Source organism: Lynx canadensis, chromosome A3 (assembly GCF_007474595.2).
Source record: "Lynx canadensis isolate LIC74 chromosome A3, mLynCan4.pri.v2, whole genome shotgun sequence".
Classification (NCBI taxonomy): Eukaryota; Metazoa; Chordata; class Mammalia; order Carnivora; family Felidae; genus Lynx; species Lynx canadensis.
The window spans coordinates 116,973,561-116,999,657 of record NC_044305.1 but is presented as its reverse complement, the minus strand read 5'-3'; the positions used below and the strand labels follow the sequence as shown (position 1 = coordinate 116,999,657).

The 26,097-nt window shown below is 40.9% G+C and overlaps 1 protein-coding gene across 1 annotated transcript in view; it reads left to right on the top strand.

Annotated features, from left to right (window-relative positions):
• Nucleotides 1-10,997: 10,997 nt before the first annotated feature.
• Nucleotides 10,998-26,097, top strand: part of PPP1CB (protein phosphatase 1 catalytic subunit beta) — a 43,064-nt gene continuing 27,964 nt past the window's right edge. Inside the window, exons 1-2 of the mRNA XM_030311386.2 lie at nt 10,998-11,080; nt 11,297-11,436. Coding sequence (XP_030167246.1) covers nt 11,385-11,436 — 52 coding nt within the window. The 5' untranslated portion in view covers nt 10,998-11,080; nt 11,297-11,384. The remainder of the gene's footprint in view (nt 11,081-11,296; nt 11,437-26,097) is intronic.

The window sequence follows — 26,097 nt, the reverse complement described above, 5'->3', positions numbered from 1 at the left end:
TAAAATATATATTTAATACCTATGCTAAATATAAACAATAGGATCTTCCCATCCAAAATATATTGATAGTAACTGATACAAATATATATGTATGACCAGTATCTAATTATATGCCATAAGCAATCTAGGGGAATGAGTCAAACGTTTGCACATTTTATAATAAATGTAGTAAATCGCCATCTGCAAAAGTGGCGAGGCTCATTAAAAATGCAAATTAAAATGACATTAATTTATCACTACCCACCTATTCAACTAGCAAAACCAAATGGACACGATAAAAGCCCAGCAAGGCTGTTGTGGAGAAATATGGTATTTAGTGACTGCATAATGTTCTGCTGCACAAAAATAAAACCATAATCTCACCAGTTGCCTGTTTAAGTTGTTAATGCACAAGTCTTCCTGAAGAACATTCTGTAAATATGTATACAAGCTATGGAATTGTTCCTTTCGTTAACAGATAATTCCACTTTGGGAAATATATTACAAGGAAGTAACAGAAATGAAGATAAAAGGTTTACAGAAATATTAATAACAGCATTTTTTATTAACAAAGGTTTGGACATAGCCCAAATGTTGCAGTCAAAAAAGAGCTCAGTAAAGAGGGGGAACAAAGTCTTTCAAAGAAGATTTGCTTATGTCTTTGTTCAACAAACATCTGAGTGACTATTAGGAGGAGATAGAAGAATTTTTAAGAAGAGAATTACATCTAGTGTCATCCTTCATGGAACTCAAGCTCAGGAAGATAGATGTAATAATTACAGGCAATGTGTCTTAAGGGCTTACAATGTAGGAGGTACTATTTAAGTGCTTTAGCTGTATTAACTCTTACTATTCACAACAACCTGTGAGGTGGGTATTGTTATTATCCTTGAAGCACAATGATGAAATAACTTGCTCAACTATTCCAGTATAGAGAAATATCATTGTCTTTTAAATTAATCCCTACTCATTAGGCTCAGCTGGTAAGTAACAGGGCTGGGGTTGAAATGGAGAGTGGGTAGCTGCAGAGAAAGAACTCTGAACCCCCGCACAAAAGACCATAGCCCTTTTGTACAGAAATAACGGAGAGATAAGTGGCAGTAGGTGCAAAGTACCACAAGAGCACTAAGAATGAAGCTGTGCACTTGGCGGGGGTGGAGGATGGAGGGCAGACCAAAGGTGGTGGGGGGGAGATCAGGGAGGTCAGAATATGGGAAAGTGGGCAGAGGCAGGTGGACTGTGCAAGGGGCTGCTCGCTGTTTAGATTTTACCCTGCAAGTGATATGCAGGGCCTGAAGGATGAGAGAGTGGGAGTGGGAGGGTGAGACCAGGGAGGTTTCTGCAGCCGCCCAAGGGAAAGGAAAGGCAGATTTGCACAGAGGCAGTATCAGTGAGGATGAAGAAGAGGGACCAAGTGATGACCGGCCGGGCCCTGCCACTACACAGAAATGTGTTTATGGAATAAGTGGGCTGGGGAGAGGGAAGGGAGCAAAGAGCATGGAATGGCATAGAAGATACTGATCTCTTCTGAAAGTGTGTAGCCATACATACTGAACTCCAAGGGTGCAACCAGGGGGAGAGGATGAACCCAGATTGAGGGCTCGCCATGTCCTGAACTAGGTTCTTCATGGGTGTGACCTCATTCAGTGCTTCCAACCCTGCCAGCAGGCATCATTATTCCCATTTTACCAGCAGGTACACTGAGGTCCCCAGAACTTCGATGAGCTGCCTTAGATGTGGCTTGTCTGTGGTGGAGCTGGGGTGTGAGCCTTGGTCTGTATGATCCCAAGTTCCTGCTCTTGCTACAGTATCACGGAACCTTCCTCGTTCTAGTAGAAAAGAGTATACCACATTCTTTTCCATGAAGTTTAGATCTGGACAACCCGAGGGAGAAATTCAAACCTGGAACACTAGCCTGGGAAAGATTAGCTAGGAATCATCTTTGATTCCTTCAAAGGAATCTCCTTAATCTCCCTTGTAAATCTTGCCCCACCAACTTCTGCCAAGTCCATCTCCAAAACAACTCTAGATGCTTCCTCCTCTTCATACCTGGTGCCATCACTGCAGGGTAGCCTGGGTCAGCCCAATCCTGCCCAGCCCGGTCTGATAGCAGGCTAATTTACTTGAATGGCACTGTATCCTGCTCTTTCTCTGACCAAACATTTTGAGAGGAAACTCCTCAAGACTTCTGAATGAAATTGCTTCCTAAATGCTCCTCCTGCTTCCACTCTTATTCCCCCACCTTCTGACTAATTAGGTCATGCCTCTGTTCTCAACCCTCCAGTGGCTCCCATCACATTTGGAATATGATCCTGGGTCCTCAATGTGGCTCGCTCTATCTGGCCCTTCTCTGCTTCTGTCCCCTCTTCTCAACCTCTCCACCAACTTGCTGTTCCCCATGTATGCCCATCATGTTTCCACCACAGGGCCCTTAGGTGGTGCTTCCATCGGCTAGAAATAGTCACCCCTCTGCAACCCACCATGAGATATGTACACGGTTCTCTCTCTCATTTTATTCAGATTGCTGCAGAGAAATCCTCCCTGACTGCCCTCTCTAAAGTAACATTCTTCTTTATCCCTCTTACCCTGCTTTATTTTTAATCATGACCCTTAGCAACGCCCACCCCCACCCCCCGCCCCAACACACACACACTCCATCTCCTAAGGAACCAACTATCTTGGTTTGCCTAGGGGATTCCTGGGCCGAGGGACTTTCGGTGCTGAAATCCAGAAAGTCCCAGGCAAACTAGGATTGACTGATCACTCTATACTACCCCTACCAGAATCTAAGCTTGATAAGGAAAGGACTTTTTGTTCTCTGCTCTACAGCCAGCACATAACACAGTGCCTGGCACATGGTAGGTGCTCAATAGATATTTATTGAACAGGTGAATACATAAATAGTTTCCTTTTTCAAACAGCTTCAGGTTTAAAGTCTCCAGCCCAGCATTCCAGCTCCTTCTTGATGGCCCATTTTAATTACCCCATGCTGTTTCCGACTGCCACCTTGCTGCAACCCTTGCCACCAGTCTCCCCACACTTTTGCAAACTTCACCAGAAATGAGCCCTCCACTGGCTCTTCTACCTGAGGCAGTCTCTTGGGTTATGTTTTAGTTTTTGACTCCATACCAATGAAAAGTGGATGAGGGATGCATGGGACCCTATCAGAATTCCCCAGGGCATTGTTTCAAAATATGTACCCCTCCACTCCCAATCCTGAGGATTAAATTGGACTTCCTTGGTCGGAGGAGAGGAATCACACAGTGGTGTTTTGAAAAAGCTGCCCAGATGATCCTGACACCAAGAACACACCCACTTTATTGGAAGGGGGCTGAACCAAACCCCATAATGCTTCCCGTCTGTTAACGTCCCTCAATTGCATCACCTCTGTAAAGGCCTTCCCTGACCTCATTGCCCTCTCCCTCTTTGGAATTCTAAAAGGCTTGGGATCTGGACCACACTCCTGAGCCCTAGCCTGCAGGCCTGGCAGAAGAATATGGACATGTCAGTGTTGCTCATGGGAGCCCTCTCAGGTGTGTGAGGCAGGCGTTCCAACCTTCCCCTGGCTCTGGCTGTGAATGACCCCTCCTTCCTTTTCGTCCCTGAAGACTCCCACCCACAGTGAAATCACCCACCTTCTGCTCACTCCTAGCCTGCTGCGAGCTAATGGGCCCTGCCATCACAGCGGATCTAGGTCACTGACCCAGCCCATCCCTTCATTCATGTCTTCCTACTTCTCCCACAACAGTGTCCCAGAGCTGGTCGGTAACTAGCTCTGACCTTTACATCTCACCAGCTGGGTATTCCAAGCCTCTGAATCTTCATCCCCACATCTGTCACAGAAAATACTTACTTCACAGGATTTTCAGGGGGCTCAAATATAATGCCAGTAAAAATTCCCAGCACTAGGTACACTTAGACACTGCATCCAAAAGCCTTCTTTCTGACAAAGGAGCCATGCCTGTCTCCTGGGCATTGGGACCCTGGCTCTCCCAGCCAGTATGGGTTCTGTCTTAACAGAAGCATCACTATTAGAAGTATCCTAATGTTACCAGAATTTAGGATTTAGGCTTACTCAGTCACATTCTCTGGACTGGAATATAAGGGGTCAGAGCAACCCTTTTTCTTTTTAGCAACTAGAAAGTCATTCTTTGAGCTGGTGGCGCTGTTTAAAACACATTGGGGCAGAAAACAGAAAACTGCTGTACTTATTCTTGACCAGGCTGCCCTGGAAGATGAGAGAATGAAAACTAAAATGAGAATTGGTGTGGAGGTACAGGGTTCTAGGTGATCCATGCACAGGAAAGCAGGGATGAAAAGAGTAGGTCCCTGCACAATGCAACTGCTTCCAAGTGAAAATAAGAGCGAGAGAGAAAGGAGGGAGGGAAAGAAAGAAAGGAAGGGAGGCAGGGAGAGATAGGTAGCTCACCAGGCTAAGAACTGTAAGTTCCAGATTCAAGTTTTAGTTTTGTTATTAAGGCAATGCAATCTAACCTTCCCAGATCTCAACTTCCTCAACCACAAAGTGAGCGAGATCAAAAGTAATAGTATCTTTTTTTAAAAGTTCCCAGCACGTATGTTCACTCCCTTTTTCCCTTCTGCCCTTTCATTCCCTATCCTTTTGTTTGGAGCCAACTCCTTCCTGGCAACCAAACCCCCAGACTCCATGAACAGTCCTCAGTGTCCCCCCTGCTTATGGGATCAGAGGTGTCCCAGCCTCCTTCACTCTCCATACTGCCAGTCCCACATTTAGGGCCCAGGTCTGCCTGTGAATTACAACTCAAACTGTCTTCATGCCTATTGCACAGGGGAGTGGAAAACACAGATAGATGTTTTCTGCCATGCCAAATTAGAATCCTCAATGGCTCTTCCCCATAAACTTTGTTATAATTGGTGGTTAGAGTCCGTATTACCATGGATACTTTCCTACGGTTACATTAAGGATTAAATTGATTTTGCAGACTGATCTGGGAATTTAACCACCATTTGTACCACAGTCTCTGTGGGAAAATATATTCTGTGTTCCAAACAATTGACCTTTTGGAGTTGATCCAGTTTCTACGTTGGGGACGGCCTGTACAATATTGTGTTACATTTTGGGTTTCGTTTTTGTGTCCTAGAATCAAAGACTTGTTAGAACTGGAAGAAAGTTTTGCAGATCATTTATTAATGAACTAATTTTGTAGGTAATAAAGCCACGGTTCAGCGAGAGAGAGATTTGTCCCAGGTTATTCAGCTACTTTGGTCTCCACCTCCAAGCCAACGTCCAAATCATTTGGTGGTCATTCCCCCCACTTGTCAGTAAACCATTTCAAAGTTGGGAAGATCACGTCTTCAGCACAAAATCAAATATACTAAATGTTTCATAAATACTTAATTCGTTCATTATTCACTTTGCTTTCGGGGTCCATTCACTGTAAGATTTCCTTAAATAACAAGTACCATTTTGACATTTTAATTAAGTATTTACAGTATTTGTAATAGACCGGATTTGGTTTCAATCAAGATTTGAATAAGAATTCATAAATATTCTATTTAACCAGTGTTTCCTGCATAAAAGGACCTATCAGTGCTGCATCAATAAATATTTTTCACAGCTCAGAGACACATTTGGGTTTAGTTTTAGGAGACACATGCCATTAATTTTAACAGTCTTAGGAGAGAGCTACTCATTTTGTAACTACAGTAGAAAGCTTAATAATGCTTTGTTTTATTTACCAAAACCAACTGACACAGACTTGTGAAATCATTCAGAAGTAAACCTTCTCCAACTGAAAAGGTGACTCATACATAATTTGGATTTGCTGTATGAGGAGAGCAGCCATCATTAGAAATAAAACATTTAAATTGTTTTATTTGGAAACAAATTTTCACATGTTGTATACTCTCCTTCACCGACAGACACATTTAGTTATTTCCTCATATATTGTTTCAATGAGCAGGACGGGAGAGCACCTAAAGAGAAACAATTTCATATATGCAGATGACATGGTTTTATTGTAACAAACTAGGAGTGACCTAAATAGACAGCTGGCCCTGTAATCTAATTACGAGAAAAATAAGGACCACAGGATCAACCCTTAAAAAATTAAATCATCATCCTTTGTGGTATCTGCCCATCCAACTGTCACTGCCTTATAGTTAACAGTTCTATATAGCCTTTATTATTATTAATACTAATACTAATACTAATAATAGCAATAAATTACTAGGCATTTATTTTTAATTATTTTACCACGAAGATTCTACCAGAAATTTCTTCTAAAAGACAATGCTCCACTGAGAGTTTGTATGTGTGTGTTAGGTGGTCAGAATTGGGAGGTGGGGCAGTTACTGGCCAAGGGCAGGGGAAGAGGCATTTGGTTATATCTGGCTTTATAATTTGGGGGGCTAAAATTCCTGAGGACATGCCTTATGACTTAGCTGGTAACTTTGGCTCTTGGTTATTCTCTCATATGTGTATTGAAATGAAACCAAAACTAAATCTCAAAAAACAGTCTTGGCTCTGACCTGGTGTACCACTTCAGCCTGGCCGTGGATTGCAAGGGGCAGCTTCTGTGTCCTTGTGTGGTTTCTCAATATCCTTGAATTGAGCTGACCACAAAAGCCTATAGCATTTGATATACAGATGGCTGCCCTCAAGCTGTATCTAGTAAAATTTAGAACTTGCCACTGTAGACTTATTAAAGACTTGATTAAGAGGAATTACATTTATGGAAGGACAGACCAATGAATGCCGATTCATTCATGTAGAAGCTATTTTGGATTAGTCAGGGCACAAAGAGTTGTACATCACTACCATAGCCTCCACATTTTGCCACCTAAACCTACTTAATTTCACATCTTATTGGCTATTGGCCAATATTGAATAGTATATAGAACATCTTTTTTTAAAAGATGCTGTGTTTACTAAAAGGAGTAATGAGGCTTCTGTTCACTATGTTCCAAAGTGCCTTGTTTGAGAACAAGCCACAGGGACATCTCAGCATAGTGATGGTTGGGGTCCTCTGAGCACTGGTCTGTCTTTATCTAATGGGCACTGATGGACACCAGGCATTTTCTGTTTGGAAGAAACAGATAATACATGTATCATGATGTTATTAATACCCCAAACTATGATTCCCCACGTCCCTTGATATTAGGAAGTCCAAGTCCCCTCCACAGACATTTCTGGAATTACCCAAGGATATTGGCACGTGTAACCCAAACGTCTCCCTAAGCCCAGTGGTGTACTGGTAAAGGTTTAACAACCAGCAATATGGCAGGGGGAAAAAAAACCCTACAGATTCATAGCATTTGCTAATTTCCTTGCTGTAAATATTTCTGTGATGGCCAGTGTGATGTCACTGAACATGGAGTTGGAAAAGAGATGCATAGTAGCTTATCATTGTATGGTGTTTCCATCATATAGATACAGTAGATGTAAACAACCTCTAGAATATACATAATAGTAAAATGCAGCGAAATAAACAGGACATGATGAGTTTTGAGTAATAGTTACCTTTGTTTCTAGTATAATTTATTCATTTGTAAGTCTATATAATTTAATTTTTAAATCATGGCTCTGTTTAACAACTGGCTTGCAGAATTCCTGAAAGTTTAACAACTGACTCTCATGAGCCAGTATAAGATGGCTACAGCACACCATTATCTAAAGCCCCCACTGGGTTAGGAATCCCAGCTAATAGTTTGCCCTTTGGTCTGTGAGATTAACAATCCTGGTCTAACAAGAAGCAGGACCTCACCATGGTCCCTTTCCTGAGTCTTGCCACATGTTCAGAAAGACTGAGAGGCAATTCCCTATAGGCAGCCAGGACCACTATCGGCCAGTCCTCTGCTCTGAAGTTTTCTGGTCTCCAGGTGTGGGTTCTCTACAGGGCTGCTATCCCCCCACAGTGCCTGGCCCAACGAACGTCTGTTACACCCTTGGCAGCGTCCTCGTGTCTTGCTTCTGAGCTGCTGACTTCCCTAACTGATGACCCCTACTCCACCAACAGGACAGACCTCGAGTCTCCTCAGTGCCCATATCTGCCAAGTGGGGCTTCTCTCTATTTGGTCCTCACCTACCTCTGAACCTCATGGTGGTTCCAACTGCCTCTGCTGTTACTGCCTGTAGGATTGTCTCCAGCAGCCTCCAGGTCTCCCCCTCCTACCTCTTCTTCTGTCCTCAATCTCTTATACACATTTTAAAGTTCAAATAAACTTTGCAAGCAGAGTTTCATGTAAATATGAAACTCATTTAACAAAGTAGGATATAATGGAAGTGAAGCATGATCCCAATTTCATAAAATAGGATATAGTCAGGTATATGATAGGAAAGATGTTATCTATAGCTGGTGAAATCATAGATGATTTTTATATTTTATCTTTGTTTTCAAAATTTCCTTCAATAAATACATTTTATTCCGGGGACAAAAGAGGGGACTACTTTAATGGCAAATCTAACCTGTACTGATATGAAGCATAATGTCATCTTATTTATCTTATGTGATGTGAATATTCATATGATTTTCTTTTAAAAAAATACAATGTTTCAGATTATAGTGAGCTGCCTGTGAGTGAGCTTCTGGGGTGCTAAATAATATGTAGTATAGGTACCGGTTAAACTTCAAAATCTGAGGAATTCTGAATCTGAATTCTTATGTAATTTTTTTGGAAGGAGATTCCACAGAAAAGTTGACTGGGCCCCTAGTGATATATAGCTCTTTCATTTTTATAATGGCCTTTTCTTTCCCAGGATTCCAAAGCACTAGAAAACCTAGAGAAGGGGATATCTGCAGGCAGTACTCAGGATCACTTTCCAATCCCTTCTGCCTCCCACAACTCTGTTGAGACTGGCCTCTCGCTGCCCCACTTGTGGTGATTTCTCTATAGAAGCTTACTTTCTCCCTGTGCAATACAGTTTCCTTTGGGTGTCCCTTGTCTATTAAACATGTCTGCATGTATTTAAACCCTAATTGTGGACAGGGTTCAAAGCTTCATGGGATTCACGGGTCCCATGAAAGTTGGAAGATAAGCAGTCACTTACTTAATTGTTCCCAAGCATTCTGTTATTCTCAAAGAGTTTCATGGGAGAGATGTGGGGAAGTGGCATCCAAAACCACAGCTGGTGTATTTGAGTCCTAGTTCCAGCTCAGCTAGAACACCTACTCCACTTGCAACTGATCTTTTCCCTGGTTGCTAAAAAGCTGAGAATCATATTTGTGGCCTATCCCTAGCAAACCAATAGTATCTTGCACCATGCATTTTGCATACCAAACTGCTGGCTTTATCTTATCTTTCCCACTTTTTTTTTTTTTTTTGGTCCTATTTTTCTCTTTACTTACTTTTAATTTATCCTACTGCATGCATTTTCATAAGCTACCTTAAATCCCTTCTTTTGGAATAAAACAGGGTATAAATAAATGTTCTTTAACAGAACAAGAGTGTGATGAAGAGCCATTTCTTCACCCTAAAAGCCCCAACATGAACTGGCAATGAGCCTGTGAAAACTATTCAGGATCACCATTATTGCTTGTCACCTGTTCTATGCCCACTGTCGATATATAAGCTAAATCCTGAAATGGAGAAAAAGCTAGGGGGGGGGGGAAAAGGCACTAGGAAATCCTAGCTCTGTCAGTCATCTGGGCCATTATAGAGCACTCGATTGGACAATCGAGTTTCTACTCGATTGGTTTCTACTTTCCAAGTTTGTGAGATAGCACATGCATATTTAAGTCTCAGCGTAACATGTACTGTGATAACATTTCACAATTGCTAAGAATGCAGACACTGGCACTAGATTCCTGGGTTTGAATCCCAGATATGCTAGTTACTTGTGTGATTTGGGCCAACATAATTAATCATTCTGTACCTCAGTTAATGCCATCTGCAAAGTAGAGGTAATAATAGTTCTTACCTCATAGGGCTGGCTCAAGGATTAAATAAGATAATGTAGAAATCTTACAACAGTGCCAGAGTACATCCAGAAATCTCAATGTTGGCTAGTATTAGTGATAGGTCAGTGGAAGAAGCACTGCCTTGACCTCAGGACAGCACCTTGCCTGGGTTTCTGGACTAACACCTGAGGAATGAGTAGAGACCTTTGGTCTGACCACTTTCTTAGAACAGGCCAAAAACTCTGGCTTGCCAGAGTATCTTTTTCGTGGCTACTCTCCCTCCTGCCTTTCTAGAGGTGAAATTATGTGGAAAGAACAGCTGGGCAACCAACCTTTCTGAACTTCCGTCTTTCTCTGTCTCTTCTAGGTGCCAGACACTGGGTGGGTCCACCCTGTAGAAGCTTACAGTCGAGTGTAGGAGACAAAAGAATGAACAATCACAAGGCAGGATGATTAATATAACGGAGGTCTGGACAAAAAAAAAGCACTGGGATAAAATAGTATGCACAGAGTGAATAAAGATGTAAGATGTGTGGATGTACTACACAGAAGGCAGAGAGCGGTACCCACGTTGAAATATTATTGCTGACCTTTCCAGAGCCCACTTTAACGTATTTCATCCAGGGACACTTGGGCAACTAGCCTTGTGGAATGATGGGGTAGAAAATCCCTCGTCTGCAATGTCAAACTTTTCCATCAAAGTAACTCAACCCCTTCCTGCTTCCCAAACGCGCAAACCCGGTTTTCAAACGTGGATAATGTAGTCCACGTTTCCCGATTAATGGAAACATGAGGAATTGCTTGCAAAACTAGGGAAGGAAGACAAGAAAAGAAAAAAAGAGGCGGGAAGGGCACAACAACGCGGTGTGCACAGGGCCCCTGCCAGGGCAGCTGAACAGCGGGAAGGTCAGCCACTGCCCACGCTCGTTCTGCCTAATGGGAGCTTCCCCAGCGCGGCGAGCCCCGCGAGCCTCGGGGCGCCTGCGCCGCCGTGGCGATTCGGCGCAGTGGAGGTGGCGAGTGAGGGCGACGCACCTGCGCGAAAGCAGCAGCGGCGGCAGCGGCGGGAGAACGGAGTCCAGTGCGATTGCGCAAAAGCCACGGCTGTGGTGGGGGCCGCGGAGGCGTGCGCCGTGCGCCTGCGCGGAGGGTTGCGTGGCGCGGTGGCGGGGAAGGGTGGTGTGCTGTAAGTGGAGCTGCGGGTGGGGCCGTCGGCGGCGCTGGTGAGCTTTGCGGAGTTGGGCGGTGCCGAGGAGGAGGAGGTGGCGGCTGGGTCTGACGCGGCCCGGTTCTTGGGGGCTCCACTTGTTTATTTATTTATTTATCGTGTGGGCCTCCGAGTGTACGCGCGCTCCACTACTTGGTGGGGAGGGGGTGGGGGGAGGGCCCGGGGAAAAGAGGGAGTTGGAACCGGGGTCGAAACGCCGCGTGACTTGTAGGTGAGGGAGCGCCGAGCCGTCGCCGCAGCCTCCGCCGCCGTGAAGCCCTTGTTCCCGCTGCTGGGAAGAAGCGTCTGGTGCCGACAAGATGGCGGACGGGGAGCTGAACGTGGACAGTCTCATCACCCGACTGCTGGAGGGTGAGTGCGGGGCCCGGCCTGCCGCAAGGAGGGGGCGCCCCCTTCAGCCCTCATTCCCCCTCGCCGCCGAACCCGAGGGGACCCCCGTTTCCGCCCCGCGGCGGCTGCGGAGGAGGGGGGCGAAGAGGCTGCTTGGCCGGGGGGGGAGCGGCCTCCAGGAACACGGTCGGCAGGAGGCAATTCGAGAGGGGCTGTCCCCGCGGGCGGCCCGGCGGGCAATGTCCCCGCGAACCCTCGGGGACCGTCATGGCATCGCGCTGGCCGAGGGCTACGAGGAGCCCAAGGGTGCTGGGTGACCCTTCCCAAGGAGGGTGCGAGGATGCGAGTTTCTGTGCATTGTATGTCCGTGGAACGTGTATTTCTTCTCTGTTCTCTTTGTGCATTGCCCTTGGCTGCCTCCGATTCTTGTTCCGGGAGTGAATTTTATAAAAATCTTCTCATTGAGACAGTTGTTGGACCTCTTCTGCATTTTTGCATGATGCTGTAGGACGAACTCTGTTTAAGGAGGGGATAACATTAGCGGGAGTTGAGTACCTCCTATTTATTATTTAAGTTAAAAAAAATAGTAAAACAGAAGTCTTTGACTCGAGCTGAAGATGCACTCAAGAATATGTAGACTCGTTTGCTGCCGGGATCGGCTTTCGGGTTTGAGAATTTAACAGGCTTGAGCAGGATTTAATTTCTGCACAAACTTAGAAAGGTCTACTTTATTGTAAAAGCCTCTCGTGTGTGAAAGGTATTTACAAGTCTTCGCTGCTTTTGAAGTTTCCTGGTCCTTCTGTTTTTACTGAACAGTTTTATGTTGGGGTGGGGGATAGAGGGAATGGGAAGAGATGGAGAGACCAGGGTATTATTCACACTTAATCGCAGTCTTGTGCCAGTGAATCCCTTTACCCTAAAATTTGCCTCACCACTAATTGCTTTGTGAGTGTGTAGAAAAGATACTAAGCCTTCAAAAAAATTTAGCCTTTTCTGTTGGAAATCGTTAGAGTGCATATGCACTAACTTACTTGCTTTCAGGTTACCTGAAGGTAACTTGACAACAGCGAAGCGCAGTACATTCTTACATTTGGAAAATCATCAAAGAAAATTGTATTCCTGGGGGTGAGGGGCCGGCTAGTTCCTTTTTTCAGTCTGTGTGTTGGTTTCTCGTCAGTTCTGTATGTGCCCGTTGTGTAACAAACTACAGTTTATTTGCTCCAGATGTGAAAGCCTTCCAGCAGTCTTAAGACTGGATAGGAAAGTTTTACCAGGAACTCTTACTTACCTTTTCTTTTACTATCGAGTTATTCTTGGGAGGCCCCCTGGTGCCTGTAGTCCGTGTTCACTGCTTAAGTCTTGGTGGACTTTTAACAGATGTGGACATCTTGCTGGGTCTACGAGATACTTGCTTTGGAAAAAATTTTGTTTTGTGATTGTGCATTGTTCTAAGAGGGAAGTATAGCTACTTAAACATTTTAATGTCTTGATAACTTTTGGGGGAATCTGGGCCCTGCTTTCTTACACATTTTAAACTTGAGTTTGTACATGTAAGTATTTTAAAAATCTGATGTTTGTATTTCAACTTCTTCACTTCTATTTTTCATGTACTTACATATTTGTATACTTTGTAGGCATAAAACAGTAGATTTTGTGTTTTAAAACGTTTGATCTGGGACCTTTTAAATCAGATGCACTTTTTTAGGATACTTAAGAAACTTCACTAGTGGATTGTTCGAGTTTATTGGAAAAAAGATTTGGAGGGAAAAATAGGCTGAGGGATTCCATTAGTTTTGTGAATTCAGATTTAATATTTGGTGCTGGCTTTGAACAACCTCCCCCTCCCCCCGCCTGTGTGTGTGTGTGTGTGTGCGCGCGCGCGCGTGTGTGTGTGTGTGTGTGTGTGTGTGAGAGAGAGAGAGAGAGAGAGAGAGAAATAGTCTAGACATTTTCCCCTTTTAATATTGATCTCCTTTATGCCAATCACCAGGAATCCAAAGATAAAACATAATCTCTTCACCCAGGGAGCTTCCAGGCTAAAGTGATTTCTGGGCTTTTGCGACCTCTGTCTATATTCAACACACTACCATCAGTAAAAGAGTTTCATTACTTGCTTCTCAATCCTGGGAAGTATATTTAGTTTGACAGTCCCTCCTTGGAATTCTTAAATTCTGCAGGCTCCTTCTCTTTTCCTCTTCCAAAATCTATACCTGTTCAAAGACATCCAGCACAGACGTATTTTTTTTCTTGTCTGCCTTTGTTTTCAGTGATGTTACTTGCTCATTAAAGTTCATTTAGATTCAAGTGATGGTGTTTTGTAAAGCTGCCTAGCAAAATAGCTGCAGTAGGTGGTTTTGGGTTTTTTTAGTATTAAAAGAACATGTAAGTGGGACGCCCGGGTGGCTCAGTCACTTGGGCGTCCAACTTTGGATCAGGTCATGATCTTGCGGTTGGTGAGTTCGAGCCCCACGTCAGGCTCTGTGCTGACAGCTTGGAGCCTGGAGTCTGTTTAAGATTCTGTGTCTACCTCTCTCTCTCTCTGCCCCTCCCCCACTTGTACTCTGTCTCTCTCTCTCAAAAATAAATAAACATTTAAAAAAATTTAAAAAAATAAATGAATATATAAGATAAAACTTAGAATGTCTCCACATGGGAAAAATCAGCAGAACTTCATCTTATTTTAAAACGTTGATTGTTGGGGCGCCCGGGTGGCTTGGTCGGTTGGGCGTCCGACTTCGGCTCAGGTCATGATCTCAGGGTCCGTGAGTTCGAGCCCCGCGTCGGGCTCTGTGCTGACCGCTCAGAGCCTGGAGCCTGTTTCAGATTCTGTGTCTCCCTCTCTCTCTGTCCCTTCCCTGTTCATGCTCTGTCTCTCTCTGTCTCAAAAATAAATAAACGTTAAAAAAAAAAAATTAAAAAAAAAATAAAACGTTGATTGTAATTCCAAGGCATGCTCTTGATTTCTTTTTTATTATATCAAATTGCCAGTGGGCTGTAACACGTTTGGTAACCATATTTTATAAGTTGCTTTTGTGTTTTTTTTTCTTTTTTGAGTGGGCATATCATTGATGTAATATTTTCAAAGTGCCTTCAGAACAATTTAAAATTTTCTGTTATTTAATGCAAACCATATACTAATTTCTTATTTGAATAGTGCATATTCCTCCAGTATATTGGGTTAAGTTTTACTTAGAACTAAAAGCCAAGGACGCCTGTGATTCTATCCCCTGTAGTGAGCCCTGTTATCACATTCTCGTGGCTTATAATAATGCTCTTGACTGATTGTTTAAATCTAGTTCCTGTGGGTGTCCTGGAAAACCCAGTGAAAGCTTTTTACTTTGATCATTAGTTCCAAAAGGAGTTAGGGTGGCCGTAGGAATATAGCATAATCACCTTGCAAACGTTGTTCAAATTATAAATGTTGAGTTTATTTTGGGAGGAGGTGAAATAGAATGAGTAGATGGATCTGTTTGGAAAGAGGATAGGGTGAAAAACTGCTTCCCACTAGCTGTTCCCAACCAGACTTTATCCAAGTGTCTAAAAACTGGGCTGTACCGGATGATAATTAACACATGCCTATTATGTAGATCCTATATTTTGTTATGTTTATCATATATATCTGTGTGTATGTATATATCTCTGAATTTGTGGAACTTCTGTGATCATTTCCGTTCTTGTGGGTTATGTATTCTAAAGATTTAGTCAGGCTGAGACAGACTAAGCAAATAGGAAGCTTTGTTTGTGTCCTTTTGAAAGTTAAAAAAATGAACGGACTTGAAAAATTAAATAGATTAATAAAAGCACATTAAAATCTTCTTTAAATAAAAGTTTTATTGAGATATAATTCACATACTATGTATTTCACTTACTTCAAGTGTATAATTAGATGATTTTTAGTATATTTACAGAGTTGCCCACGCATCACCACAATTTTAGAACATTTTCACCAACACAGCCCTGTTCCCATTAGCCAACACACTCCCTTTTTCCTTTCAGCCCTCCCCCAGCATTAGGCAACGACTAATCTGTGTATCTCTATGGATTTTGCCTGTGCTGGACATTTCATGTAAATGGAAACGTAATATATGGCCTCTTGTGATTGGCTTCTTCTAATGTTTAAAAATTCATCTATATTGTGTCATGTCTTAGTATTTCATTCCTTTTATAGGTGAATAATATTCCATTGTATGAGTAGACCACATTTTATTATTCATTACTTGTTGGGCATTAGAGTTGTTTCCCCTTTTTGGCTGTTGAGAATAATACTGCTATAAACATTGGTGTACAAGTTTTTGTGTGGGCATGTTTTTACTTCTCTTGAGTCTACAGCTAGGAATGGAATTGTTGGGTCATATGGTAAGTCTATATATGTTTGACCTTTTGAGGAACTGCCAGACTGTTTAAAGCCTTTTTTTCTCTGATTTAAATTGTTTAGTTGTGATCCAGAAGTCTAAAGGTTAGGCAGTTTGAAGGAAGTGCTAGTCTGCTTGTTCCTGGCAACCCCAACTTCTGTAGGAAAGTGTTGTTTATATATAGATCCAAGGCCAGGTTTGTTAGAAATGAGCAGGTTGAGGAGTAGGAAAGATCATCTGAGGGATACTTTTGCTCTTCCCTTGCTGCTTCCTAGATGAGAAGCCAGAGGATGCATAAAGGTGGTACATTTTTTAACTGATTCAGAGATTAGGTTTGTTTTCCCGTTAATTCGTTGTTCCAACAAGTGAGGGAAACATTGAAAGTTTAAAGTAGTGCAGAAGTGGTTTTATTTTGTTATTTAAATGCAAAGCTGAAGCTTTTCTGGTAAATATCTAAATCCAAGATTAAAATTCATTGGGATTTAGAAATCTATTTACATTTGAGTCTAGAGACAGGATTATATTTTAAGATTTAGGGTTAACAGGAAGATAACAAATTATATCTAGCAGGCTTTTTTCTCTATTGCTTTCCATATTTACCATTTTAACAGTATTCATTCCAATGGCACGTATTCTCAGTTCTAACAGAGGTAAAATAATATAAGTATATAAGAATGTCAAAATATTTAGAAATAATAATTGAAATCTCATTAAGTATTTCTGAAACAAAAGTTATTCTGGAAGAGTTGGGATATGGGGATGCAAAGAGAAGAAATGGTTTGTAAATGAGGTAGGTTTAGGAGTGATGTGGTGGAGGATGGGAATTCCCAGTTGAGTTTTCTAGGATTTAATTTTTAGTGGATGCAAATTTATACCCTCAAGCAGCAATCCCTGCCCTTCTAGCAGCTGTATATAGCCATTCCAAGGCTTATTTTTCCTGGAAAGATAGAGGGTCAGTGAATATAGGAAGGAGAAAGTGATCAGGGACACATCTCTTTCTTGTACACCCTCTATGTCTCCCCAAGATTGAATTGGATTACCTTCGAAGTCTTGGTTACTGGTAGGTGAAATGCAGTTTTTTACACTCTATTCTCTGAAATACACCATACGACATCTGTTAGATAAAATTGAAAATGCCTTAATGGAAATAGTCTTCATTACATAGTTAGAGGTAAAGGACTAAAAATGCAGAAACTCATTCTGAAGTTTAGCAAGTATAAAAAACCACTAGCCAGTCTTTTCCTAGTGTTGGAGGAATTCAGTCCCTGGTCTAGGTGGGTTCTTGTAATACAGTAGAAAAAGTAGTAGAAGGACAGTGGCAGTTGTCCTTTATCCTGCTTCTGCTCTACTCATGTAGCAGAGTGATTTATGAGGGTGTATATACATAACTTTCCTGAAAATTCCTGGCCTCTCTCTCCCTTCCCAAATTTACCTGCAAGAACAAGTAAGAGTTACTTATGTAATAGTGGAAACATGGCCTTTGGGTCCTGATAATGTGCCCACACTGTGTAATTTGGAGGTGACACAGTTTATTTCACCATAAAAGAATTTTATCCCCAGAATCTTCATCAGAATATCACTAAGTTCCAGTCTAGTCAATTACAGATTCAGAGAAGCATTTTCTTGCTTTGAGTATTTGTTTAATAACACCATTTTAACTTTTCCTCTAATTTTACCTCCTCTATTTTTAAGATTTAGAGAAACCAAAAGTTACTTTTCATAATAAAAGGAGTTTAATAAGGACATCTATTATGTAGCTTTCTTTAATATTATAATTCATGGTTATAATGACTTCTATAAATTGGGAAGGAATCTTCATAGGTGTTTGTTCGTAGGTTATCTCTGTTGTTTGAATATTTGTCAAATAATTGAACCAAAGTAGTGAGAGAAAATGACCAGCCTTCTGAGGAGATCTAAGTTTACACAGTGATAGAAAGGAATGTGTTTTTTGAACTTAACTGCAGTAGTTATGCTAATCAGATGTTTACTCAGTTGTGTATTTACTCAAGATATATCTGTAAGTATTGTTACAGTGGGAGGCCATGTTTATGCTGGTTTAGGATACAGGTTCTGCATGTATTTTAATTTCAGCTCTGCCTCTCTTCTGCATATTGGGGATGATAGTGTCTATTTCATAATGTATCTGTAAAGACTAAACAGATAAAACCCTTTGATACATAACAAAAGCTCAGAAAATGTTAGCTGTTGTTACTCTTTCTGTTTGGTATAAACCTGAACTGAGAAATAGGCAATAGAAGACTTTTTATGCTGCTGAGCTCTGAACCCTTCCTGTAGTAATTATTGAGAAGGCCATTCCTTATGAGGATCTAACATGTATTGTGTCCTCCACATTGTGTTATTGCATGCAACCACTCTTTTCATATATGTGTATATATGTGTAAAACATTTTGTTCCTATTTCCATCATCCGGAGTTTGTAATCTGGTTTGAAATAGTGTTGGTGCTGAAGGGCAGAGACAATTTTAAGCAGAATAAGATGGTGAAAAGTAAGTTAAAGAAATTTGTTGTATGCCTTCTTTTGGCTGGGGACTAGAGCAGTGGATTTCAAACTTTTGACTCTTGGGACCACTTTATATACTCCTAAAAAGAACAGAGGACAAGAGCTTTTATTTATGTGATTTATTAGTACTGTGTTAGAGATTAAAACAGAATTTTAAAATATCTTTTTTAATTCATTTAAAATAATGGTCCATTGCATGCCAGCATAAATAATGTTTTCTAAAACAAGAAATATAGTGATAAGTAAACCTCTTTAATGTCTGGTTTTGTAGAAGTTAACCATGTAACATATAGCTAGAAAGTGAAGGAGTATTTTATTAGTCTTTTTAGATAATTGTGGATATTCTTTAATGTTGTGTTTATTCTTTAATGATATTCTTTAATGTTGTACTAATCAACAAGTGGTAATTTCTTAAAGGTTAGTTGTAATGTGGAATCAGAAATATCTGAGTTTTTTTGTTCCTTTACATTAAAATCCATTGATCCGTCTTACACTTAAAAAAAAAATTTATTTTAACACTTACTCATTTTTGAGAGACAGAGACAGAGTGCAAGCAGGGGAGAACAGAGAGAGAGAGAGAGAGAGAGACAGAATCTGTAGCAGTCTCCCGGCTCTGAGCTGTCAGCACAGAGCCCGATGGGGGGCTTGAACTCACGAGCTGTGAGGTCATGACCTGAGCCGAAGTCGGACGCTTAACTGACTGAGCCACCCAGGCGCCCCTGTCTTACACTTAAATGGTTCTTATACGTTCTTTATAACATGCATTGGTCATATGGAAAATATCAGTTACATCAAGTTATGCAGATGTTCTAATGTTCATACATCTTACACAATATCAAAAAATAATATTTGTTGATATAACAAGGTATCAGAAGAGTCTTTAAGTATGGAAGAAGCTGTCAGATTCGTGGTGCTGGATACAAAGTTTCCAAAATTTTAATTTTCACTTGAAAGGTTGATTTTTATCATTAGCAACAAATGCTGTCAGTTGTTTTCTTTGAAACAACACAGCCTCACTTTGTTCATTTTCAAGAGTATCTGTTAAATCTAAGTGTAGATAGCTATAGTTTGTCAGCTACGCTTTCCAGTAAAAAAGATGTTCTGTGAAAAATGTGGCTAGATCGCTTGAAGCTAAAACTGTCACACGAGTGCTTTTCTTGAACACAGCCATTGTGCTTTGGTATGTAGCAGAAATGCCTAATGGATACTTTTCATTTCATTATACAGAATATTAAAAAGATGTATATTCAATGGTGGAGATATAATAAAATTGATAATTTTTACTACTTGAGGGCATTCTTAAGTGAAACTGGACTTCTTTGTGTTTCACTATAAATGCATGGCAGTGAATACCACCAGTACATTTTGGCACCACTGATTTTGTTTTGTGCTAAGGTGCTAGCATTTTGCCCACCATTGGCTTCTGTGTCATGCAGATGTCAACATAGTGAAAAAGGGGATCCCACTTGGAGAACCATAGAGCTAGGGCACTCTTCCTCTGTTCTGAAACATCTGGCTCTCAGCTATATCTGCTACTTCTTTATTCTTTGCTTATCATTTGTTTACTGGTATATCTGGAATCACTTTTTAATTTATGACTCTTCACAGGCCCCTTTGAGAATTCATGAAAGCCATAGGCCTTTTCAGAAAAATATGTATGTTCATATATATACACAGTATTACAGTTTGAGGTATTATACAGAGCTTCTGAAGGCCACATTAATCATTCCTATCAGGCAGACTTAAGATAAATTGAAATTGTGACAGCTGCCTAATTCTTTCACTTGAAACCAAAATTCCACATTTTAACCACTTGTAAAAATTTTACCGTTTTTACTTTTTGTGGCTTAAAGGGAGACTTACATGCTAAATAGGGAGAAATAGCCACTTCATCCTACAGAAAAAACCAGGAAATTTAGCAAGTCTGGATTGAAGTTAACTTTGCTATTGATTAATGTGTAACCATGAGTGAATTTTGGGGGGGTGTAGAGTGAATTAAGATAATAAAGGTTATGGAAGATTCCTAAGATTTCATGGGGCAGATATGATAGATAGTAATGGGGTTGGTTCTTTTTTCTTGACATCCTTTCTGTTTTAGAGAAGGCAGTTATTGTGAGAACTTGCCGGAGAAAATAGCAGATGGTTATTGAAAGATAAAATTTAATATACACACAATACACATAAAACACATATATTACACACCATTTGTATTTTTTTTAAGTGTATTTATTTTGAGAGAGAGCACAAGCAGAGGAGGGGCAGAGAGAGAGGGAGAGAGAGAGAATCCCAAGCAGGCTCCGCACTGTCAGTGCAGAGCCCAACATGGGGCTTGAACCCACGAACCATGAGATCATGATCCACGCCAAAGTCAAGAGTTGGCTGCTTCATTGACTGAGGCACCCTGGCGCCCAACACCATTTGTGATTTAAAAGACAAACCTGCATTGAAAAGGTTTTTTACATGAATATGAAATTTGAAATATAATGATTAAGTGCAATTTGTGTATCTTCTTTTGGCATCAGATAACATTTTGTTTAATTGAGGTTCAGAGTTAGTGTTCCGTGTCATCAAAATTGATTGCAAGTGTTCATCTGTTAATGCTGATCTGTAATGAGATCTGTATTTCATCTTGGAAGGTATCTTTTAACATGGATAGGTATTGCCAAATACTGATACCAGTCCACGAGAATGTGATTTTAGTTAATGATTTTAGTTATCATTTGGAAGGTATTTATAGACTTCTTCTAGTCCTCTCCTAATATTTGCCTTTTATTATGTTATCACAGCACACAAATCAATTCCAATCAAGGGCAAAGTGGAAGCTCTTCACCTACACAGTTAAGTAGATTTTGGTATAGTGTGCACTAGCACTGACGTCTGAAGAGTTCTGTTGGAACTGTGATTTGAGCTTAGAAAATATATTTAATGCAAATCTGTGAGGAAATGAAGATCTTGTTTTAACTTTGACAGCACTGGGAGTGTGTAAAGCAGCTTTGACATTTGCTTGTGAATTCAAGCATCATTAGTTGTCATAATGACTTACCACAGTATACGTTTCACAAATAAATGTTTTTTTGCCTTACAATTTTAGATTCAATCATTAAGAAACATTATCAGGTTTGCAACAAAATCTAGTTTATCAAACTACCCATAATAGTGATAGTGATTGTTGTCATTCAGAAAAATTGCAGTATTGGCCCTGAGCTCAAAAAAATCACAATAAAACTATCACTACTAGGCCATTGAACTGCTGTGTAGTAGAGCAATTTGAGATATTCAGCTTTTATTTCTGACAAATACTCACGGAACTAACAATAGTTCACGAGTGCTAATGATGTGCACTATTGATTACCGCTGAGCCAACAATACATGGTAAAGTATCTTTCTACTGAGTAATTGCACCATACACTATAAACACCTTAAATGTTCACAAGTTTGTAAAATTGTCCAACTAGGGTTTTTTTGTGCTCCATGTATATTTTTACCACCATTTTTTTTGTTTTTCTCAGCTTCTTGAAAATATTTTTGATAGCTAATTCAAGGCTCACTCTTCAGTCACTCAATTTAGTATTGGCTCCTTAAATAAGGCAACAGTTAGGTATTGGTAGTATCTGTGAAGTCATGAAGAGCCAAGGAAAACCACTTGAAATCATTTGTTTTTGTTTTTATTTTTTAAAACATTTATTCATTTTTGAGAGAGATAGCATGAATGGGGGAGGGGCTGAGCGAGAGGGAGACATAGAATCTGAAGCAGGCTCCAGGCTGTGAGCCCTGATACAGGGCTCAAACTCACAGGCCACTAGATAATGACCTGAGCTGAAGTCGGAAGCTTAACTGACAGAGCCATCCAGATGCCCTCATTTTTTATTGTTTTTTTTTTTTATTGTTGTTGTTTTAATGCTTATTTATTTATTTTGAGAGAGCGAGAGCACTCGTGCACGAGTGCAAGCTGGGAGGGGCAGAGAGAGAGAGGGAGAGAGAGAATCTCAGGCGGGCTCCACACTGTCAGTTCACAGAGCCCAGTGTGGGGCTCTCACTCGCAAACTGAGTGAGATCATGACCTGAGCAGAAGCTGGATACTTAAACAGCTGAGCCACCTAGGTGTTCCTCATTTGTTTTTTTTTTTTTTTTTTTAATTTTTTTTTTTCAACGTTTATTTATTTTTGGGACAGAGAGAGACAGAGCATGAACGGGGGAGGGGCAGAGAGAGAGGGAGACACAGAATCGGAAACAGGCTCCAGGCTCTGAGCCATCAGCCCAGAGCCCGACGCGGGGCTCGAACTCATGGACCGCGAGATCATGACCTGGCTGAAGTCGGATGCTTAACCGACTGCGCCACCCAGGCGCCCCCCTCATTTGTTTTTTTAACTGATGATTGGTTAATACTGCTCCCGTTGTCTTCGATGCTTCAAGAACTGTTTTTACAGAAAGGGTAATAGTCTTAAACAAGAATATTGTTTCAGGACCTATTTCTTTGGCTTTTCCAATCAAACATGATTTCAGGAACTCACCATTAGTACATGGCTTTCCTTGCTTGCTAACACAGTAGCCAGTTGGAAATTTAATTTTGGTTGCAGTCTCATTTTTATTTGTGTGAAGAAATTCTGCTGTGATGAGATTCCATTTAAAATGTTTAAATTGTCTTTGCTTTTGAGTGAAATAGGAATGTTGTGATGATAGTGCTTAGCCTGGTAATGTGAACATATATTGTATTTTTTTAAGCATAGCTATAATGTTATAAATACAATCCTTAGCTGTCTAGTTCAGTAACAGAATAATCCACACTCCACTGTGCTTTAAAAGTGCAACATTGCATTCCATTTTTCCTGCGTGATGAGTATGCACTGTAATAAAAGTAAAAAAAAATGTTTTTAAATGTTGCAGAACAGCAACAAGCAGGAACTCAAGACACTGTTGAGTTATAACTGTATTTCTGTAATTCGTAGTACCATGAGAAGCAGTGTGAAATGATAGAGTGCCCTGTGTCTCTGTCACAATGAATCTGCTCTGCCATTGTATGGTGAAAGTGCCCATAGATGATACTTAATGGGGGTTGGGGGTGGGAGAAGAAAAGAAAAACATAACAAGTAAGAGTAGTTGTGTTTCCGTAAAACATTTTATTTATGGATGCTGAAAATTTATATAATTTTTATGTGTCTCTTCTTCCCCCCCCCCATCATTTTTTAAAAAGTAAAAACTCACAAAACCAGGCATTGGGCCAAATTTGATTCATGTTTTCCCCCTTTTCTGATGTGGACATGCTTGCACAGAAAGATTCTCTTATCAGGAGTAGAAGACCTTTACCAGTCAGGACTGGTAAAAAAATATGGGGTTAGGGCCCATAGTGTTTAGTCCTTGCAAGGTATTCCTCTAGTTTCTGTATGTAATCATCCAGTTTTCTCCTCTGTGACCAATAATCATATTTTGTGTCCTTTTCTGTATGTACTTGAGCAATGAACACAGGAAATTTTTGAGGGTTTTGATCCTTGAGGAAAAGGAAGCAGCAGTGAGCTCACCAATCACTCTGGCTTTTTTCCTGGAGGTATAGGGGAATAGATCCCAAACAAAAAGTGGCAGTCTTCCTGGACTCAAGAGGAGAGATGGAAGTCTGAGGCCATTAAAGCGTTGAAACTTAAATCCAAAAGAGGAGAGAACCACATAGATTCTAACCCCAAAATCTGCAGTCACGTCACCCTTAAGTCATTGACTTCTAAGGTATACATATACAAGAGAAGATTCTAAGAAACTCAGAAGAAAACAGTATCTGGAAAGCTAAAGATCTGAGCAGAGATTCCAGTATCACCCTAGTGCCAGAGAGGCAAAAGTTGAAGTTCAGACTGCCAAATTAGGGGGACTGTATTATAGTCTAAATTTTCCATTGATACTCCATCATGACCACTCCCTAAGAGTGAGGGCAAAACTGAAGTAGACCAGCCCTCAAGAAAATGTAAGTCATTATTACTCTTACCACTGAAAGGAAACAATGCTGTCTGGAAGATGTCGTCTAGAGCTCATACAATTTCCATCCATAATCAGATATTTCATTCAGTGAAATGACCACAGGACATGCTAATAGACTTAACTGACCAGAAATCAGAGGAAAAAAGGGAACAAATCCCCAGATTATTCAGATATTAGAGTTATCACTGAGAGACTTTAAAATAACTGATTTAATGTGCGCAGGATAAATAAGAAATGATGGGAAATTTTATCAGAGTCCTGGAAACTTTACAACTAAAAAAGTACATTCACTAACAATGAGAATTTGAGAGTTGGGCTTACTAGCAAGTAGAAACAGCGGCGTAGTAAAAGCTAGGAAAAAAGTGTTGTGTAGAAATTACGCAGTGCTGAGAAAAAAACAGGGGAAATAAAGAAAGCAGGAGACAGTGGAAAGGTTTAACATACATAATGGGAGTCCCAGAAAGAGAGGAGATACAGGATAGAGGAAATACTGACCAAGACTTCTCCAAAGGGAGAAAGATACCAAAAGATTAAAGAAGCTCCATGGATTCCAGGAAGGAAAAATACAAATAAAACTATATTGAAACCCATCGTAGACTTAACTGCTAAAAATGAAGAAAAAGAAAATCTTTATGTTTTAATCTTTTTAATGTTTGTTTATTTTTGAGAGAGAGATAGCACGCGAGTTGGGGAGGGACAGAGAAGGGGGGGGCATGGAATTGAGCTGTCAGCGCAGAGCCCGATGTAGGGCTCAAACTCATGAACCATGAGATGATGACCTGAGTTGAAGTTGGCCTCTTAACTGACTTAGCCAACCAGGCACCCCAAAAGAGAAAATCTTAAAAGCTACCAGAGGAAACAAGTCACTACATGACCTTCAAGAGAACATTGATGGTTGATATATCACCTGAAACTACAGATGCCAGAAAACAATAGACTGTCCTTTTAAGGTGCTGAAAGAAAAGGAAGAATGCTAATCTAGAATTCTAAATCCAGTGAGCATATCCTTCAGAAGAGAAGGCAACGGATGCCTTCATGATCTTGAGGTTCCTGAGTTCGAGCCACATGTCGGGCTCAGTGCTGACAGCTTGGAGCCTGGAGCGTGCCTGAGGCTCCAGGCTCCAATTTAGACTATAATACAGTCCCCCTAACTTGTCTCTGTCTGTCTGTCTGTCTCTCTCTCTCTGCCCCTCCCCCACTCACGCTCTTGTCCGTGTCTTTCTTTCTCTCTCTCTCTCTCTCTCTCTCTCTCTCTCTCTCTCTCTCTCAAAAATAAACATTAAAGGGGCGCCTGGGTGGCGCAGTCGGTTAAGCATCCGACTTCAGCCAGGTCACGATCTCGCGGTCCGTGAGTTCGAGCCCCGCGTCGGGCTCTGGGCTGATGGCTCAGAGCCTGGAGCATGTTTCCGATTCTGTGTCTCCCTCTCTCTCTGCCCCTCCCCCGTTCATGCTCTGTCTCTCTCTGTCCCAAAAAATAAATAAACGTTGAAAAAAAATAAAATAAACATTAAAAAACATTTAAGTGAAACAAAAACACAAACAAGCTGAGAAAATTTACTGATACAGACTGGTACTGGAATTTTCTAGTAAAGTTCGTATTGAAAGAAAATGATTCCAGATAAAAGCACAGAACTGCAGAAGTAAATGAACAACAATAAGGATAAATGTGTGTAATTATAAATTAATGCTTTTTAAAACAATTATGGTTTGTAGGGTTTAAACTATGTGGAAGCAGTATATGACAACTGTAGAACAAAAGGCTAAAAAGTGCATTTGTTATTTCTAGAGTAACTACCAAAAGAAAAAGAATATATAACTAAAAAGATAACAGAGGAGAAAATGGAGTAAT